General features: G+C 32.5%; 1 protein-coding gene across 11 annotated transcripts in view; it reads right to left on the reverse strand.

Annotated features, from left to right (window-relative positions):
• The window catches only part of TBC1D19 (TBC1 domain family member 19), a 104,212-nt gene that overhangs the window by 67,853 nt on the left and 18,241 nt on the right, over positions 1-18,118 (reverse strand). For 10 of the 11 annotated variants that reach the window (XM_039848757.1, XM_039848756.1, XM_039848762.1 and 7 more), the window contains 4 exons: positions 13,998-14,073; positions 3,009-3,083; positions 1,757-1,820; positions 758-804 (listed from right to left, as the gene is read on the reverse strand). In XM_039848757.1, the coding sequence (XP_039704691.1) occupies positions 758-804; positions 1,757-1,820; positions 3,009-3,083; positions 13,998-14,073 (262 nt within the window). Of the gene's footprint in view, positions 1-757; positions 805-1,756; positions 1,821-2,119; positions 2,199-3,008; positions 3,084-13,997; positions 14,074-18,118 lie in introns of those variants that run through there. The other variant, XM_039848766.1, reaches the window with a different exon arrangement.

Here is an 18,118-nt window from a genome sequence, read left to right on the forward strand (position 1 = left end):
CCTTTAATAAGTAAAAGAAATAATGCCATCACTATAAAGGCAGTTTCTGACCAACCTAACTTGTGTTTAAAGTCAAAAGCAGGCCATTTATAACTCCAAAGGTCTGAAATAATTTCTAACAATGTTTAATGCTGCCAAACTGGTATCAGAGACAATAGGTTCAGAAAAGAAATAAAAATAAAATGTAAAAGATTCATTCATTCGCTCATTCATTCAACAAGTATTTATTGAACAAGAATATGCTCAACATTGTTCTACCTGTTAGAGACAGAGCAGTTAAAGTTAGATTAACTTGCAGCTGTTATCTATCTATGCTTATCTCCAGGGATACCTGGAAGTCTGTAGTGACCCTTCATCGAGGTGGGATAGAATGTACTAACTAGTCAGTTATAATGTGCTACTTAATGTCCTTTGCATTTACATTGTTTAGGCCTGGACCACTTAGGAGAGGGAGGGAATAAAAAAGGAAAATATTCACTGAGAACCGATATGTGCCAGGCCGCAGGATACATAATTTACAGTCACTATTTTTTAATAATAATCTTCCTAATTGATTTACTTGCTTCTAATCTTTCCACACTCCAATGTATTTTCCAAGAGCATTTTCCAAACACAAATATGATCATGTTATTCCACGGCTTCAATGACTCAGGGGCTATTTACATGGTGATTCCACTGCCTGGAGCTATTCTTATATTATCATTTCTTTCACATTTTCCCCTTATTACCATACATATGTTTAACCAATAGAACCTACCTCAAGAAAATCCTTAGGCGCATAAACAGGTCTGAAAAGGCTTAAATCTAGAATTAAAAAGATAGATTAAAACAAAATTCCAGTTAATATGTTCTATGAATGTTTATTAATAATAAATATTAATAATTCTTTCATATGTTGCTGTGCAGCTAGATTAATTCAAACACTTGTCATTTTGTTAAATACTGGGAACACAAAAATAAAAAGACAGTTCCTCCCCTTGATAGCTTAGATGACATATTCTGGAAGAAATTAAGAGTCTCCCTTTCACAAAATTGTGATAGGTTACTTAAAATTGAGTTGAAAAAACAGTGTCAAGATAATATAAAAATTCTATATGAGAATTCTCAAAGTACATAGAATATAAACAATGCATTCTTAGTGAATCCCTCTAGTTGTATTGAACTGTTTTCCCTTTTAAATTTCTATATTATGGCACCTATTTCTTCTTGCTCAATTCCCCACACATATTTTTAAGGCGTGGTGAGGAATTATTTACATGTCTACCTATGTAATAACATAAATATATAAAATAGTGAATTATATACAGTTGTTAACCATTATACATTTATAAAATTGGTTGACTGAATTTTAAACATTAAAATGAACCAAAATAAGCCATTAAAAACATTTTAAAAACCCATTAACCTATCTTTAACATCTCAATGTAATTAAAGCTTGAAAAATATTTACCTTAACTATGAGTCTAAGAAATCCACTGAATGATTTAATTTACTCTTTTATAAAAATGTTTTCAAGTGCTCCTTTAAAAAAGTATAATTGATTTAAGTATTCTAAAAATAATGGAGAACACTGAAAGTTAGGAATTTTTAAGCTGCAAAGCAGAAGTTTAAGCAAACAAAATAGATGATAGTAAATTACTGGGAAGGGAAAGTTGCTATCTACCCAAAAGAATTGTAAATATTGTTATTTTGGACCCATAATTAAGAAGGCAAATTTTTTCCCACTACCACATGTAGAAAAAAGTTCTTAATATACCTGGTTCATCAGTTCCCATTTCATTCCATTTATTGAGAAGTTCTTTCTGTTCTCCAACTGGCCTCTAAAAAAGGTAATTTAAAAATTGGTTTCATTTTGTGATGTTCAGCAATGCAGCTGAAAAACAAGAATTGATAACTTATCTAAAGTTTTAAATAAGCTACTATAACATAAGGAAAAATAATTTCATTACACATGGTAAACTTTTTTGGCATTACACTTAAATTATTATTATTATTGAACTATTATATCTAGTCTCAATGGCTCAGCTAATGAGTTCAAGAAAAGAAGGTAAATAACCTGTACTGGCCAGTAAATTTCACAAAGAAAAACTGCTCCTCAGCCACATACTACACCTCTTACCCCATCCAGCAACCTCAGAAATGCATCGCAAGGGGGACTGGCCAAGAGAGTATGATTGTGAGTCAGTAGCATCATCTTCCTATATGAAAGACAGTATATTACACAATACTACATATTTAGACAGTTTTTCATATAAATTTATCCTTTTTTTTTTACACCATCTTTCTGATGTCTTCAGTGACTTGTCCTTGGACATTATCCAAAGTACATTCATTATATTCTGTCCAACAGTGGAATAAATATCAAGTGGGGAGACTGAAGTGGAGAGAAACTTGTTCTCCCCTACTCATGAGCAGCTGTAAAGAATCCAGAATACTCCTCAAGTAGATTTTCTCTCCTTTTTCATCCCTCCCCGCTGAAAGCCCAGACTGACAGACAAATGTTGAATATTAGATCTAAGTAAATTTAATACTATTCAATCTAAAAAGTTCTGCAGAGAGATGACAAATCATTCTTTTCATTCCCTATGTTAATACTGAAAGATGGTACCATATTGGCTATTACAAGATGACAATATGCCTGAAATTTATCTTTAATTAAAAAATATGGTAACTGTACTAATTAGCCAAAAAGTAAAAAGATTAAAGGTAATTAAAATCTTTAAAGTGCATTTATAACCTTTATAGCCAAATCTCTAAATAATTTATATTATAGATTTTATACTTTATTTCTATTTATTCTCAAGTTATATGTTTATTACAAACAGCATTACAACACATATAATAGAAATCTATATAGAATACACCCATATAATTGGCCTTTTACAAATTTGTTTCAAAAAACAAACCAATATACTAGCCAAAAAAAAGATAAATCTGCCTAACAGTTATATCTTCATGATACTTCCTAGTGCTTGATACACATTAAAATACTTAAATGTTAAAAGTACCTTTCGTGCCAATGGAATACTCAGTTCAGTGCACATACTATTTAGACTCTTCAAAATTCTTTTTTCCCAACTTCCCTGAAACATAAGGAAAAATCTATTATCGTTTCTGGTTAACAATACTGAAACTGATAAAAAAAAAAAAAACTCACTGGTTAAAAAAATTAAAAATGAATTAGATAGAAATGGTGAGGTTGGTTCGGATTTAGTATTCATTAGTTCGGTCAATAAATATTCATTACTGCCTGATACTATCCTTAGTGCTTTGAATAACAGAAAATCTCAGTCTTCATGAAACTGATACTATAGCAGAGGATGCGAATGAGGGTAAAAAAATAATAAATTAATAAATCACATGGTGATAAACATTATAAGAAAAAATAGCAGATAATAAAAAGGTAAATTAAATTTAAGCATTTTATAAATGTTTGATACTCAGGAACCACATTAATGACCTAGTAAAAAATAAAATTTTACAGAAATTATTACAAATGACTTTTCAGTTCTAAGTACTTCAGTACGAATGTTCTAAGAAGAACTTCTCCTACAAAACCATAATATCACTATCACACCTAAAAATTAATAATAATATTTCATATCATCTAATATTTAGTCCATATTCAAAATTTCCAGTTGTCCCCAAAATATCTTTTACAGATTTTTTTAAACCCAAGATCCATTAAAAATTCATTCATTACATCACATTTGGTTGTTATGTCTCTTTTAGTGTAGCTTAATCTAGAGTCTCTTTGTCATTTTCTATTTTAGGATATTGACTTTTTTGAGGAGTCCAGGCCAGTTATTTTTTAGACTGTATCACAATCTGGATTTGTCTTACTGTTTTTCACGGTACTGATTACCTTCTTCTCTATCCCCTACATTTCTTGTAAACTTGAAATATTAAGTTAATTTTAATAGTCATAGATTTGATTATTAACGGGTATCATGAATATTTTAGTAAATTATTCTTTTTAATGCCAAGATAAAATGTCATAATTTCTGTTTGGCTTTTTATTAAAATATGCCTAAAGTCTACTTCTGCCTCACTGAAACCAAAATAAAATAATCCCAAAGCTCCAAAATTTAGACCAAGAAAAAGAGAAAAGAACTATATATTATATTATTCATAAAAGACGGTTATAACCCATCAATAAAAGTAGAATAATAACAATAGCTCCTTTATGTGGTTATTATAAAGGTTAAAGGTGTAAAGTACTTTGAACGGTGACATAATAATGATAATAATCATTCAATAACTGAAAGCTTTTGCCACAGCTATCATTCATAACTTCTCTAACACACACATTTACATTACTCTCTTTATCTGGATATACTCCCCATGCTCTATTCCATTCCCTAACATGCTTATTCCTACTTTATCTGAATAAATCTTATTCACCTTTTAGGTCTTCACCTCTATTAAGCCTTCTCTTACCTGGTCTTCCACCCCAGATGATATTAGGTGCCTACTGCTTATGGGCTCTCAAAGCACCAATTCCTTCACCTATCATGGCACATTATCTCATTTTGTCTAGCACATAACAGATGTTCAATAACTGAACAGTTTTCTACTCAAAGTAATGTTACGAGCATTTTAAAGTTTTCTGATACAATGGCCTAAACAATAAATGAACAAAAAAAAATCATCTACAGAAAAAATATAGAGCTGTGTGAAATAAGCCTTAGTTTATTAAATATATAAAATAGATCTTCAAGAATAAAATATTACTCTTAATAAATTATATAAAATACTCCCAAAACTAATTCCATTTACCAGCTTATTTTCAGTTCTTTTTATTATCGTAAATATTTCTCTTAGCTCTGAAACTTAAAATATATTAGAGTACCTTATTCATGATCAAACATTAATTACAATACAGCTCACTTTCATCTCCAACATCCTTATTCTCAATTTATCTGGGTAAACCTTATTCGACCTTTACATCTCAGCTTAAATCACATTTCCTCTAATTAGCCTTCTGTCACTTGCTCCCCATTCGAGAATGTGCTGGGATCAGGTACAAGAAAACTTATTTTTTTAAGAAAGTAATTTTAATTTAATCATTACTATAAAAAGAAAATTTGCATGAAGATTAAAAATCCAATCCCTGAATTTGTATTATTTATCCTATTGTATAAAGAACTAAATTGCTGTCTATTGAAATATGATTCAAAATATTCTCATTTTCATCCACTCATAAAAAGGGCTCTTAACCTGATAAAAAGGCAACTCTCATATAAAAACAAAATTAAAGTAACAGTAGATACAATGTGTGGCTCATAATATATTCTATACATATTTTCAAGACTGCAAAACACAATTTTAACATAGCATAAAGTCTAAAACCTCAAACGTGAAGGCCATTCAAAATAGAATATCATCTTCTGGAATGACACTTTAACAAGATATTCTGAAACATATTTGTTAACTTATCCTTTAAAAAGATTATTTTGGCAAAAATATCTCATTCAGGTGATTTCTATAAACTACAATTTTAAGTGATTAATCGTAGTTCTCCTAAATGGGTACCCCGCTGTACCAAGTATTTCAACTTATCAATTTTAAATTTAACATTGGATGTTAGATATAGAGAGAAAATAGTTAAGAAAAAAAGTTACACAGAAATCAGACATTGGAATAAAAAGAATGAAAAGAGTTTAGGAAACAGAGTTCTGTAATTTATATATGTTATTAATGCTGTGAAATAGGTATCATTACCTTCCTTTTATGAATAAGGAAACTTAAAAAGAACACATGAGAATAGAATGAGAAAGAAAGCAATGTTGATTAAATCTTTATTCGATTATCATTTTTTTCTGTGTTCTTAAAGCAGAATCTTAGAAATAACCCAGAAGAGAAGAAAGAACATGACTAAAAATTAAGGAAGGATAGAGGAAAAGAATATTCAGTTCAGAAAAAAAAAAAAATGGGACTTTTGTGGCTAGAACAAAGGAAAATTAGGTGCAGTAGTTGAGTTTTCAAATAATGAAAAGACATATTCAACAAATATTTATCAGGCACCTATTTAAACATATGCCACTAAAGATGAATAAAAACAGCATCCCTGTCCCTAAGAAACACATTGTTTTTGTGGTGGGGAAAATAAGGCAGGTAAACAAATAATGTGGGATGGGTTCAAAAGTTCATATGGGCTGTATCATATATCATAAACCACAGAAAGAACATAAAAGAATGAGCAAAGAAACAGGAAGCTAGAGCAAAACTTCTCGCTGTCAATAGAACACATACCACTTGCTTTAAAATCCTAAAAATAATGAAAGAAAAGTGATTCACCATGTCTTCTCCATTCCCTGTTCCATATTGATGACACAATGACAATGCTGGCAGAGCTTTTCCAAGCTAGCCCTTGCAAGAACTTTGATCAGATGGTCAGAGAAGTCATTTCCATAGATATCAGAAATAGGAATAGAACTTCCTGACAATGAAGGGAAATCCAAGATGAAAAAAATGGCTGCTTTCAAGCTGGGTCATCCCTTAGGTTCCCTCAAGAATTCTAATCTTAATTAAGTGGTATTCATTCATTCCTTTGTTTACACATTGACTCACTGACTCATTGACTAATTTAATGCCTTTTATATGCCATACACAAAACTAGGACCAGTGAGTAAATCTTATAAGAATCATATGATTATTTAATATAAAAACTTTCCAACAAGTAGAAAGACTTAACCAAAATGGCTTAAGTCAGTGTTTTCAGAAGTACTTAATAAAAGGAGATAAACTCCAGAGGTTAGACTGGCTAAAACTGAAGGTCCACTTCAGCTCCAGTTTTATAGATACTTAATTTTTCTCAAGTTCTATTTGTAGAGGTGACTAAATAAGCCCCGAATTTCTAAAATAAATATTCAAAAAATCATAGTTATTCCTGTTCTATTGTTTATATAAAAATTTCAATATACACTTAGCACCAAAAAAAAGAGCAAAAATAGCAAATAAGTTCTTAAATGACAGTAAGCTAATACCAAATAGAAAGAAAGTAATGTTTTCTACCCAAAAGACCCACAAAATAAATAAAGCTTTAAAATTCTATTTAAAAGGAAAATGAATGGCCTTTTACATTTAAAATGTTTAAATAGGAAGACACGATGTTTCACTCAAACCCATATCCTCTCCAAATGAAATTATTGTTGCCTTCAAATCAGTTTCCCTAATAATTGAAATCTATGATATTAACTCAAAGGATTTCAAGAGTTTTATAAATAAGGCCAATTTCTAAGCCATGAGAAGCAAAAGATTTATATAAAAGAATCACAATTGTATTGAAATCTTTAAATGAGTATTAGCTATCATCTTTTTTATAACAATGAAAGTAAATAAGTCCTTAAAAACTGTATAATAGTGTGCAAAAAGTTATGAAATTATAAAATTAAAAAATACTTCACCCTGTCAAAAAATAAAGAAAAGCAAAATAATTATAATACAACTACCTAACTGGAAAATATTTTACTAATTCTTCTTTAATTATCAATGTACACATTTATTTAAAATAATTAATAAAACAGAACACTATGTAAAGAAGAAAATAACAAATAAGCATCCACAAATTTCCATCAGCCAAAAATAACCACTGTTAACATTTTGTTCTTTCATTTTTTTCTATGTGTGTATGTATATAAATGAGATATGTATGTGTATGCACATATTTAAAGTGGAATTACATTGTTTTATATTTTGCTTTTTTCATTTGAGACTACATTGTATGTACTTATTTCACAATATTTCTTTAAAAAAATGACATATTGATGCTTGTATAACACTGTCTTTTGGAGCTACCATGTTATATTTGAGCAAGTCCTATTACTGTTCATTTAGATTTTTAAAATTTTGTTACTATTATCATGAACACAAATTTTTGTTTCTCTGATTCTTTCCTTTAGATAAGGTTCTAGAAGTATAATTATACTAGGAAAAAGGATATAAATATTTTCTAGGAGGGAACATTTTCCACTTTTTGTTTATTCCATTCATTCATCATTTAAAATAATATCTATTGAGCATCTACCATGGGCCAGGCACTGTGCCAGATGTTGGAGATAAGTTGTGAAAAGAGAGACACTGAACCTATTTCACAGAGACTACGGAATCTCAGTAATGATACAAACAACCCAAGTACTGTGGTAGGAAGTATAGGGTGCCTCCCACGTAGAGGATTGGAGACACAAGAAAAGTACCAGAAAATCTGAAATCTGGGGGTCAGAGGCTTCCTGAAAAACTTAGCCAGAAACATTTGAGATTTGTGGGGAGGCAGTTTCAGGTAGAAACAACAACACGAGCAATAGTTCTCCCACTGGAACAACTGAAAGAGATCAAGCATGATTAGACAGAGAGAATGTGTGTGGAAATGGAGAGGGATGGGGCAGTGTGAGAAGGCAAGAGAGAAAATGAGAGGTAAAAATGGGCAAGATCGTTTACAGCCTTGTAAGCAAGAGTAAAGGACTGGAATTGTATCCTAAAAGTCTTAGAAGTTTTAAGAAATGGACAGTACAGAAAATAGAAAGACCAATTAGTAAGGGGATGAGAATTGAATAATATAAAACTAACAAATTTCTTATTTTTGACTAGGTTACTATATTGACAAGGAGCAGGGTAATTCAACCACATAGCATATTTTGAGTTTGCCTGAGCATTTCTGGACTGGATAGTGGAATAGGCTGAATATCACCTAGAGCCAGATTTCCAGGTTCAAATTCCAACTCTTCCACTTACTAGTTTTATGAAGTTAGACTTAACATCATAAGAGTAACTCACCTCATAAGCTTGTCATGAGAATTAAATCAGTGAATACTTGTAAAGCACTAAAATGGTACTTGGTACATATTAGAACTCTATGTGCTTACCAGTATTTCACAAGAAAACTCATGCCTTTATATTTATCATGCTGTAAATCAGTTTCTTCAAATACTGCTGTTTCCTAAAGGTGTAGCAAAGTAACTCCCAAAGTATTTTACATGGGTTTCATGGTCATAAGTTTGAACAACACTGGATTAAATAAAATTGAACACTTCTTTACTGTTGAACTTCTCTGAGCCTTTAAACATGCCAAAATAGATTGTAAGCAACAAAATTAAGGAGTATTGGATTAAAACCCAAAATATAAGATACAAATCCATGAGTCCCTACTGATATACATAAGTGATTAGAATAAATAATTAAATGGTGGGGGAGAGACAACTCTTCCATGCAAAAAAGATTTCAAATAATTTCTGTTGGCATTCCCTCCTCAAGGAAGTGGAACATAACTGCCCCTCCTGAAGTGTGGATTATATATAGTGGCTCCCTTCCAAAGAGTACAGCATATAAAGGGAGAGAAAGAGTGCCTTTACAGTGGAGACACCTCACAAATACTACCTCAGCCAGGAAATCCACGTCTATATCAACAGTGACAAATCACATTGATAGTGTGTACCCTGATACGATGTGATGAATATAAATGGCACTTTATATCTGTGGTCTCCCTCCAAAAAAACCCACAACTACAGTCTAATCATAAAAAAAATCTGACTAATTCCAACAGAGGGATATTCTACAAAATACCTGACTAGCACTTCTCAAAACTGTCAAGGTCATCAAAAACAAGGAAAGTCTGAGGAACTGTCATAGCCAACAGGAGCCTAAGGAGACATGACAACCAAATGTAATGTGGTATCTTGGATGGAAGCCTGGAACAGAAAAAGGATGTTAGGTTAAAACTAAAAAAATATGAATAAAGTATGAACTTTAACTAATAATAATATATTAATATTGGTTCACTAACTATAACAGATATACTATACAAATGTAAGAAGTTAATAATAGGGGAAACTGGTATGGGATCTATGAAAGCTCTCTGTATTACTCTCTCGATTTTTCTATACATCTAAAACTCATAGAGAAATAAAATCTATTAAAAACAATAAAATAAATTATGATTTACCAACAAGAAGGTAGTGTGTGCCTCAATTCTCAAATTTTTTGTCCATGGAACCTTTTGTGATGGAGCATCTCTCAGGGCTAGTATTCAGCAGAAAATACTCTGGGAAATGCCAATACAGCATAAAAGGACTCTTTCCCTCATCAGCCCAGAAAATTAAACACCAACCCAGCTTGCCAAAGACTGCTGAGAGGTGATTTACATCCCAACTCTGAAGGCACAAGATGAGCTAAGTGAAGTTAAAATAACTCATAAAACTTTATTAGAAAAAAAGGAATCAAAAATTTCTAGAGTACAGTTCCAAAAATATTTTCCCACATATTTTACCAAATAAAAGTGATTTTTGATTACGAAGAGCAAATAACAATCTAATAAGGAACCACCTGTCCCAACTTCCTTCCCAGTGTTCCTACAAAACTTCCTAGTCACATCCCCTATAGTACACAGCACTTTCTACCTTATATTACAATTCCTTGTATCCAAGTCTTCTTTCAACTATTAAAGCATGAAATTATCTAAAGGTAGAATCTATGTCTAAGTACTTCCAAATCTCCATAGCATATAGCAGAGTGTCTTCCACTAGTAGGCATTCAGTAAATATCTTTTAAAAGAATATTGTAATCATTAGTAGAAGAGATAGCAAACGCCTTTACTATTCATTTAACGCAAATTTACTGAACTCCTGCTACATAAAAGTAAGTATACTAGATGTAGTGGATGTAGATTTCAAAACGAAAATGTTTTGAAATCGTTACTGCTTTCAAAAGACTTATAACAAAAGTCAGAAAGATGTGTACAAAAATTACTATAATAAAGTGAAATTTATGATAAGGGCCAAAAAATGATTGTGTGCTAAAAGAGTCCAAAAAGGGAGAGATCCTTTTAAACAGGGGTAACAACAACATCAGAGAAGAGATGTCATCTGAGCTGACCTTCGAAAAATAGATGGGATTTCTGTAATGCAAAGCAGGCAGACAGGGCTTTCCATGACAAGAAAGCAAAATAAGAAAAATCTTAAAGATGAAAGAGGAAAAAGGAAAAATGATTCACTTGGAAGGGCACAAAGGACAGTTATAAGACAGCAGAGACTGAGCAGGTGAAGGGGAAGCTGGAGACAAATAGTAAAAATTCTTAAATGTTGGGCTTTGGAGTAGGAACTTTGTTAGGCAATTGGGGGTCACTAAAAGTTTATTAGAAGGCAGTAAGATATAGAGCTGTTCACCTGCTTGTAGTTAAAGTTAATTGTATTGAGATTATATAAGGTGATGGGGTGAGAGACACATTGAAAGTTAGGAGGTGTAAGAGTAAGACAAGGATGTGAATTAATGCCTGAAACAAAGTAAGCACTCAATAAAATATAGTCGTCATTATCATCATCATTCATCATTGTGATCGCTATGGTAATGGCCTTGATAATAAAAAGAAGAGGAGGCTATAATACTATGGAAAGAAATAATTTATAGAACTTAGTGACTATCTGGATGTGGAAAACTGAGACTAAAGATATTTCAAGTCTAAATTACTATAATAATGATAGAAAGCAATGAACAGAAATAGGAAGAGATGCTCATTTTAGGAATAACATCATAAACTCAATTTTAGACATGTTTAGTTTGCTCTCACAGAAGAAATATACAATAGATAGTTGATCATGATGACAGGAGCCAAAAAAAAAAAAGATGTGGCAGAAAACAGGGAAGCTATGGAAGCTTGAATGAGATGACTTAAATATCCTTAATAAAGTAGTTGTCAAATGTTAAAAATGAGAGAGACAGTGGTAGGATTTCGGGCTACATGAGTGTGGAAAAACTTTGGGAAAACCTGGAAAGCAGAAAATGAATAATAAATAATAGAAGGATCGACAGGCAGCAAATGAATCTGCTGAAAGATAAATAAATGAACTTAGACAAAATTAATGGTAAACATAAAACTTATGTGATTTCCTTCTTAAGTATACAACAGTTTCCAAAAAGAGAAAAATAGACAGTAGAGGTAGCCTTAGGCTGAAGACTGGTACGGTCTTCTATTCATTAGACAGAAGAGAAGTCTAAGGAAACAAGAGCTTATGAGGGAGCTTATGAGGTGCAGGAGAGAACACGATGGGATGGTAGTGATACGATCCAGACGGGGTAGCTCTCGTGCAAACAGGAGAGAACTCCCCCGACAGAGCAGACCACTGAAGAACTAGAGGACTCAAGGAGAACAAACATAGGAAGAAGGCAGACACTAACTGGTAGAGGAGGCATTCAGCATAACCATGGTTAAAGAATTGATTATTTCAACAAATATTTATCGACAGTGTTCTGTAGACTGTGTTAGATGTTGAAGATAAATAAAAAACACAGTCCCTACTCTTTAAGACTGAATACTTTAGTACAGAGATTGGCGAACTTTATGTAACAGGGAAAACAGTAAATATTTTAGACTTTGAGGGTAATAATGTCTCTACTGCAACGACTTAACTCCGACACTGTAGTGCAAAAACACCCATAGACAATATATAAATAAATGAGACTATTTTCCAATAAAACCTATTTTATTAATTCCTGTAACTTTCAATGGGTCACACGATATTACTCTTCTTTCAATTTTTCAATCAGTTGAAAATGTTCAAAAAATATTCCTAGCTTGCCAGCTGTATAAAAACAGGTGACAGGGCAGATTTGGTGCATGGCTATAGTGTGCCAACCCCTGATTTGGTGGCTAAGTCGGGAAAGAAAAGAGAGAAGTACCACACATATACACAATACGTACACTTACCATTCCTTTACCTGCTCAGCAACTAGTGGTAAACTATAAGAACGATCTATTGTTTATCTCTCTATCTCTTCTTTTTAGTCAAGAGAGGAAACCAACTTTTGTGTTTTGTTTCTTACACCTAGTTTGCTAAAACTGATACTTCCTATAAAACTTTTGGAAATTTTCAAATTTCGCCAAAAGATATTTAGACCCAACGTTTTTATTTTTTTTTTGAGTTTATATTTTCATAACAAAAGACCAAAGTTCTTTCACACGTGTCATTTAATGACTATGCTTTATGACATATCAATAATAAAGAAATATTGTCTAGGTACCACCTAGAGATAGAAATATATTACATATTTCTTCAAATATCACCATGTTTTCTGTTTTTATTGCTTCCTTTCACAATCTAATTTTGAGGGGTTTTAAATGAAAATAAAACTTGAAAAATATCCCCCCCTCATACCACTGCAGTGGGATGCGGTAGAGGAATATTTCTTAGGCCACCGTCATCATCGTTGAAGCTGAATGATGGTTCATGGGAGTTCTCTGGGGGTATATTTGAAATTTCTACAATAATTTATGAGACTATGATGGAGAAAGAAGAGTAACTCTGTGATAGCCATTAAGTTCCTTGGCCCTGGCAGTCAGAGTCTTACCAAGCACTGTGAGGTACAAACAGTGCCACCTGGCAGGCAGGTGGATCAGGCTCCACTGAGGCAAAGGACAGTTTACAGTCAGGGGCATGTGACAGAACTGATTTTTCTATTTTAACAGTTTTTTATATTGTTTCTGATTCAATTATTTTATTTTATTCTTTTAAAGTGGTGTTAGTTTTCAGCTCATTTTAGATAGCAGGTTCATTTGACTTCTGCAAAAGAACACGATTAGTACATAATAGCCTGCTGTGAGAACAAATATATTTCAACTACAGTATCAATAACACTGGCTTCAAAAGCCAAGATTTTAAGAGAAGAGTGAGTCAGTTCATTCCCATTTTGTTCCTTTAATATCACAGAGTATAAGGATTGATTGTTGTATAATACCTTTATCATATTTTAAATTTCAGGCCAGTATGACTCATAATTTTTTTCTTCTACTCAATGTTTTCAGGATTACTTTAGTAAAATAAGTGTGATCCTTGGTTACTGAAAGTAAAAAAGAAGAGTATGCAAATACTATTCACATCACTTTAGCAGTTCTTACACAGTTTTTCATATAAAGGATAATATATAATCCTGATAGCAATAACGGTCTTTCGCTCTGCATTATATAACCTGGCATGGAAACATATAATTTAAAATGAACAATAACCAACCTGTGCTTTTCTCATGTATACCAAAGGTTCTTTAAGATGTTCAGGAGGTGCAGCAGGATGACTAGGTAAAGGAAACCTAGGGACAAAAAAAGGCAGCTAAATATTGTACATTATTCTTGATAATTAACTAATTCTCTTGGTTAGAAATTACTTACCTCTGTAGTCCATGTCAGAAATGAAACAATATTTGTTAGCAGTTCTATATGTTTACACGAAGTGTAACAGACTAATAAATTCTTTATTCTTATCCTATTAGTACTATAGTTTTATTTAAGCAACTTAATTACTAAGTTGCATAATAATCTTAATCCATAAACCGAGGTAATTTTAAAACTATTTAGCTCTGCAAATGCTCATATGAAAACTGTCATAACTTAATTTTAACATATACATATGATATTTAGAGAGATCTTGACAGGTTGAAAAAAATCCATTGACTTATTAATACATCAACTCTTTTCATTTCCCCCAATTTCCTTTTCCAAATGATTATATATTTTTACAAAGTTGAAATAATAATATAAATATAATCTATTATAATTCTCATTTTAATATGTAATGCATAAATTTACAAGTTCAATAAAATTTAAAATTTTAATGTCATGAATTCTTTGTTTTTTCCTAAGTAACTTTACATTTTATATTTAAAATGTATTATTTTTACTAAGAAAACATTTATTCAACAAATTTTTGAGTCATTCTAGGTACTAAGTATATGGTGATGATTAAGACAATATCCTCTGTTCTCATATACCTAACATTCTAGTAAAGAAAGTCAATAATTACAAAAACAAACACATAGAATAATATCAGGTAGTAATAAGTGCCATGAGAAAATGAGAGCAGAGTATGAGATAGAAGTGGTTTGGAAGAGTAGGGAAGGCATCTAGGGGAGCTAATATTTGAACTAAGACATGAATGAGAAGAAGTTGTCTACGACACAAAGATCTGGGGGAAGACCATTCCTGGTAGAGGGACAGCGAGCATAAGACCCTGAGGTGGAAAGCCAGAATGGCTGGAACATAATAATCAAGGCACAGAGTGATGCGAAATCATAGACAGAGAAGGCAATAGGAAAACATGATCGTTTTCAACATTTACTTAGAGGTTCCAAGCAATATATAACTCTTTCACAGCAACATATAACTCCTTTTGAAGTTGGTCATAGGACTTGTACCCACAGCAAAGCACCATGTTCCAATAATTGAGAACCACACATGGAATTTTCAAGAAATTCTTCATGCTGGGACATCAGCGTGTGAAGAGTTAACAGGCCACTTGTACCTATCCCAGAACCTAAGTATAAAAGGCTCAAATGTCCATAAAAAACATTTCTAGAATAAAAAAGGCAACCTATCTTACCTAATTTATAAAGCAGTTTCACTTACTAATTACTTCTAGCTGTTCACTAAAATCTACATTCCGTGTACTTAAATAAATTATCTTTCTCAAAGGAAAAAATGATAGCCTCTAGATACCTCAGTATTCTTTCTGATATGCAGGATAGTTTTAAAAGCTATATATTTCATACAGCTCAATATATAATTTGTAAAGAGATATGTGGTTTATCTCTTTAATAGTGCTCTAAAATCCTTTCATTTAAACATTCTTTCTAAATGTAATAAAACTTAAGACATTTAGGATTGAAACTTGAAAATACTTCCTAATAATCTTAAGAGTTAATTCTCAAAGAAATTGATCCAAAAAACAGGTAGCAAGAAGTGGCAACCCAAAAACACTAATACTGAACCAAAATCAAGTTAGATATTTATTCATTCAGAAATATTTAATGAGAGGCTACTAAGTGTTTAAGGTAATAAAGATACGGCAGTGAACAAAATAGGCTAAAATCTCTGTCCCCACAGAGCTCACACAGTGGTCTGTGGAGATGAGGGCTGTCAGATAGGAGCCGTGCATGGAACCTGTGCGTCACTGCTGACTCCTGACTCTTCCTGTCCACTTGAATACATCTCATCTTTTTCTACCCCACTGACTCTGCATTAAGCAACCAACATCTCTCGCCTGCATTCATCCAAAAGATTCTTAAGTAGTGTCCCCTGCTTCCACACTATTTTCAAACTATTTGCCAATTTGCCTGGCTGCTATCCAGGAGCAGTGTCTTCCTTATTCAACAGTGATTGTATTTCCAGCATCTAGCATTATGCCTAGCACATCTTAGATAACTAGTATGTTGTTGAATGAATAAAATACAAATATGGTCATGTCACTATTATGCTTAAAATTCTAAATTAAAACCTAAATGTTTTTAGGATCCAGTCTACAAAGCTTTGAGTACGAAGCACAGCCCTGCCTACATATCCAGCATCATCCTTTACCATGCCCTTTCCCCTATATCACCCAGCCATACAACTTTCTTCCTCCAATGTGTCACATTTTCACCTCTAAGTCTCTAAGCCTCTTGTTCCCTTCTAAAATATCTGAGCCCATTGTATCTCTCTGCCTAAGGCACTTCTCTTCTCTAATCCTTCCCCTGACTAACTCTAGCTTAGTGTTTTGATCTTAGTATGAATACTGTTTCCTTTGCTAAACCATCACAACATCCCCAATTCGAGTCAAGCACTAGGTGCTCGTTGTACTTCCCCTATCATAGCACTTATAATATTGCACCATAACTTCCTCTTTAAAGTCTTTCGGCTCCACCAGGATGTAAACTCCATGAAAGCAAAGGCTATCTAGCTTGTTCATTTTCCTCAGTACCCAGCTTCAGGCGTAACACATAACAAGTACATGGTAACATTTAAAGTAAGGCAAAGAAGAACTATATGATTAAAATATTCTGATCCAGGTTCACTGCCTGAGCACTGTTCCAGCAAACACCAGGAACATTATAAAGGCTTAGCAGATGTCGAGGTCTAGTGTAAGGTACTCACTATCTAAAATCTTTCCATTATTGTTCACTACTGTTCAACACTCATACCTCTCCAAGGTATTGTAGACATTTACATATATCTACTATAACAGGAGACTATGGTATATCTTCTTATATATGCATAAAGGGTTTTTTTAAAAAAGGTTTATTTATTTCTTTATGTTCCGTAAGGGAAAATGATGTCATCTAATTCTTTATAAATAGCTTTACACATAGTACAATGAAGACTAAAACAAAGAAAGAAACTGGTGCATTTTCAGTGTAAAGACTGTCTTAGTGAACTTTTTATTGTAAGTTTAGGATGAATAATTATACTGAGTGCCTCAATTCAACAAATATTTATCATGTGTTAGCATTGGTAAATGGCTCAATAACTTTTTTCTAACTGAATAGCATTTATTTGATGCTATAGGAGATGCTTAAAGTAAAACATAATTCTTGCTTCATAATACTTTTAATCCAGGCAAGAGATACACGAAATGTAGTAAAACCCAAGTGCTTTGGAATCAGACATCTGGAGGTCAAGCCCTCACACTGCCATTTACTAGCTACTAAATAGTTACTAAAGTGGGCTGAGCCTCAGTTTTCTATTCTGTAAAATGGTGATAATAATAAATTCTAAATTATAGAGTTGCTATGAAAATTACATTACATGAGGCAATGTATATAAAGTGCTTAGCACAGCGCATGACATAAAATATGAATTTGATCAATGTAAATGACCATTAATGTAATATTAAATCATTTTTAACAACACAGTAACTAAACAAAGTGGCAACCTTGAGTGCGAAGAGCTGACTTGGGCTATAATTACACATTTCACATAAATAACAGAAAATGGAAAGTTTCCAGTTATATTTGTTAATTAAGAATCTGACAAAAATCTTTGGAATGTTTACTAAGTAAAATGAAGTGAACAATTTCTAGGTATCGTCTATATAGCTCACGTGTCCGCACCTCTATTAGGTGTGAGAGAAATTCTTTTCAACTCTGATTATTTAACCTAATGAATATTTCTACTTCACTTTCTGCTGTTTTTGCTTGTCTATCTAATGGTTTCTGCCAATAAAAAGTGCAACGAAACATGCCAAGTCCCCTCTCCTCTTCTGAATTGTGTGTGGAGCCCCTCTCCCTTACTCTGGAGGGTCCGTCCCTGTGACAAGAGCTCTATTACTACAGCAGCCTTGGCCCCTCTCCAGAACCACAGAAGAGGTTTAATGCCTTATCTAAT

The sequence above is a fragment of the Pteropus medius genome, unplaced genomic scaffold (genome assembly GCF_902729225.1).
Source record: "Pteropus medius unplaced genomic scaffold, Ma_sr-lr_union100, whole genome shotgun sequence".
Taxonomy (NCBI): domain Eukaryota; kingdom Metazoa; phylum Chordata; class Mammalia; order Chiroptera; family Pteropodidae; genus Pteropus; species Pteropus medius.